The 2,500-nt window shown below is 47.5% G+C and overlaps 1 protein-coding gene across 1 annotated transcript in view; it reads right to left on the bottom strand.

Annotated features, from left to right (window-relative positions):
- The window catches only part of LOC122258778 (uncharacterized), a 43,295-nt gene that overhangs the window by 24,379 nt on the left and 16,416 nt on the right, over nucleotides 1-2,500 (bottom strand). The window contains exon 4 of the mRNA XM_086544221.1: nucleotides 242-1,257. Within this exon, the coding sequence (XP_086400347.1) occupies nucleotides 242-1,257 (1,016 nt within the window). The remainder of the gene's footprint in view (nucleotides 1-241; nucleotides 1,258-2,500) is intronic.

Raw genomic sequence — 2,500 nt, 5'->3', positions numbered from 1 at the left:
TTCAGCTTCACCTAACTGTTCGACTTAGTTCTAATCTGACCGTGATTTAATAACGGAGACCCCAGTTTTCCCACACAAAGCTTCAGAGCTTTTATTCACTCAGCGACCTCTGTGCATGTGGGACACTGTTTCCACGTTATTAAACAAGTTCTTATGATTAAATGTGAATCGAGGAGATGAATGCCCCATGAAAGGTGGATGAAAAAGGAAATAAAGGTCCTGTTGCACGAGCTGCGTTTACCTTTCTCTTGTCTTTTTCGTCTTCATCTGAATCGCTGAGCGGTCTCCTGTAGCCCTCCCCGATGTCGCCCTCGAGGCTCTCTAGGTCGTCCTCCACCATCGTCTGCCAGTCTCCCTGCAGGCGGAGATGAAGGCTTCTTCGGTGTGCTATCGTGTTTCCGGTCGGGAAGATGTTCTCTTGTTCTTGAGGCTCTGAGCTGTTGCCGTTCTCCGCCGGCGGTTCTTGGTCTGTGCTTGTGTTCTTCACGAGTCTGTTCTTGGGCTTGGAGTAGCTCACGACCCGCATCCTGTCTCTGGTCAAGGGCGAGTAAGACCTGAAGCACTCGCACTTCCATCCCAGGCTGTCGTTGTCGTCGTGGTCGTGACATTCCCCCTCGAGGTGAGGCGGGTGGCACCGTTCATCGAGCGGGAAGTCGTACTCGGGTCGGCCCGGGAAGTCGTTGTTGGGCGTCAAGAGACAGGCAGAAATAGGACTCGGGGGGCGACCGAGCGTCTCTCTGCCGCTGTCCTGAGGAGGAACTTGAAGGTGCATTTCCTGCTCCTCGAGAGAGTCACTGTGTTTGATGTCGATGCGGAAGCCCCCGGCGGATTCGGCGTGCGAAGGCTGAGTGATTGAGGGCAGAGACGGCAGGCTGCAGGCGTCGGCGGCCATTTTGCTTTGTTGCAACGAAGGGAACTCTCTGCACTCCTGTCCGCTGGCGTCACTCCACGAGCCCGACTCGCCGCTCGACTCCTCGCGCATGAGGTGCTCGGGGTGGCCGCCCGAGACCTCGTCTCCGCCGCCTCCTGCCCCTTCCCTTTGGACTCCGTCGCCTTCGCTCGAGGCCTCCGCGAAGGCGCTGCCCTCGCCGCCTCGCCCTCTGGGGACTGGAAGACTTCCTGTCTTGGTCTCCTTCGCCGGACATCTGCTCTTGAGGAAGCCCAGGATGGCTCGCGTCCCGCCCCGAAGGACCTCGGCAGGAGGGAACGTGAGGGGGTTGTCGCTCACCTGCAGCGTCGTCAGCTCCGTCAGCGTACCTGGCGGGACACAAGGAATAGAAAAGGAATAGAAAGGAATAGAACAGAAAGATAGACCGATTAAAGAAAGGAGATGTCGTACGAAAGCAAGAAATGCGTAGAAGAGACACAGTAAGAGGAAGAGAAAGTAACATATACAATAAAGCAAATAAACAATGTATTATTACATGCCTTTCCTCTCAAGAAGGTAAATAAAGTCGAAATGTAAATATGTTTACGCCCATTTCCCGGTGATGATAGCAATGGAGCACGAGACTGGGAGTAGCGTTAATAATTACTTCCTTAGATCTTTCTCTACAGATTATGTTAATAATACAGAGCTAATTAACTGTTACTACAAACGCCTGACTTTTGTCAAGATAAAAGAAGTTCAGTGAATGACTTTACATTCAGATTTTTTTTTTTTTCTAAATACATGAACTCGCCTACAGCAGAAATTCATAAAATACATACATCTATTTGACACAAATCCAGTCGCGGCACAAAGCGTTATCGGTCGTTATATCCTTTTATTGTGCCGTGTCAGTCTGTTTAGAATATCATTGTCGTTCGAACATAAAAATTCTTTGATGTTTCGCTTTAATTGCAGTCTGCATCAAACTCGAAAGGGGCACAAGAGTCAATCTGAAGTATCTTAAAACAGATTTGAAACACATCTGTCTTTAATTGGTGCAAATAAAAGCTCGTGGCAGAAACTTCTATATTAGCACGATCATGGCTTCGTGGTTGAAAAACGAAGAGGAAATGTCGAGATTGTGATTATCTATTGTTTTTTTTTTTCTTTTTCTTTTTTTTTCTTTTTAGATCATCTTAATATTTAATGAATATTGCGTGGAAAGTATGATTGACTATCTAGCAATGAGAATTAGCGTGGAAGAACATTCGGTGTTGAATGACTGCCTGTTTTTGGTTTTTCCCCTTTTTTCTAAATAAGTTTCGTGCAATTCGAAGATAGACATTATTCCAAGATTACATGTGTGTGTGTGTGTGTGTGTGTGTGTGTGTGTGTGTGTGTGTGTGTGTGTGTGTGTGTGTGTGTGTGTGTGTGTGTGTGTGTGTGTGTGTGTGTGTGTGTGTGTGTGTATGTGTGTGTGTGCTTGTGTGTCTGTGTGTGTGTGTGTAAGTGTGCGTGCGTGTGTTCTTAATCTCTACAAAGTTGACAATCCAAACAACCTTATCTAAACCTTATCCTAACTCCTGTCGTGTCTTATCGGCATTTCCAATTGCTATTTAATCCAGAGTG

This window comes from Penaeus japonicus, unplaced genomic scaffold, assembly GCF_977035675.1.
Source record: "Penaeus japonicus unplaced genomic scaffold, GWHDUDI00000001_assembly GWHDUDI00000015, whole genome shotgun sequence".
In the NCBI taxonomy this organism is placed as follows: Eukaryota; Metazoa; Arthropoda; class Malacostraca; order Decapoda; family Penaeidae; genus Penaeus; species Penaeus japonicus.
This window is presented reverse-complemented; position numbering and strand designations above follow the sequence as displayed.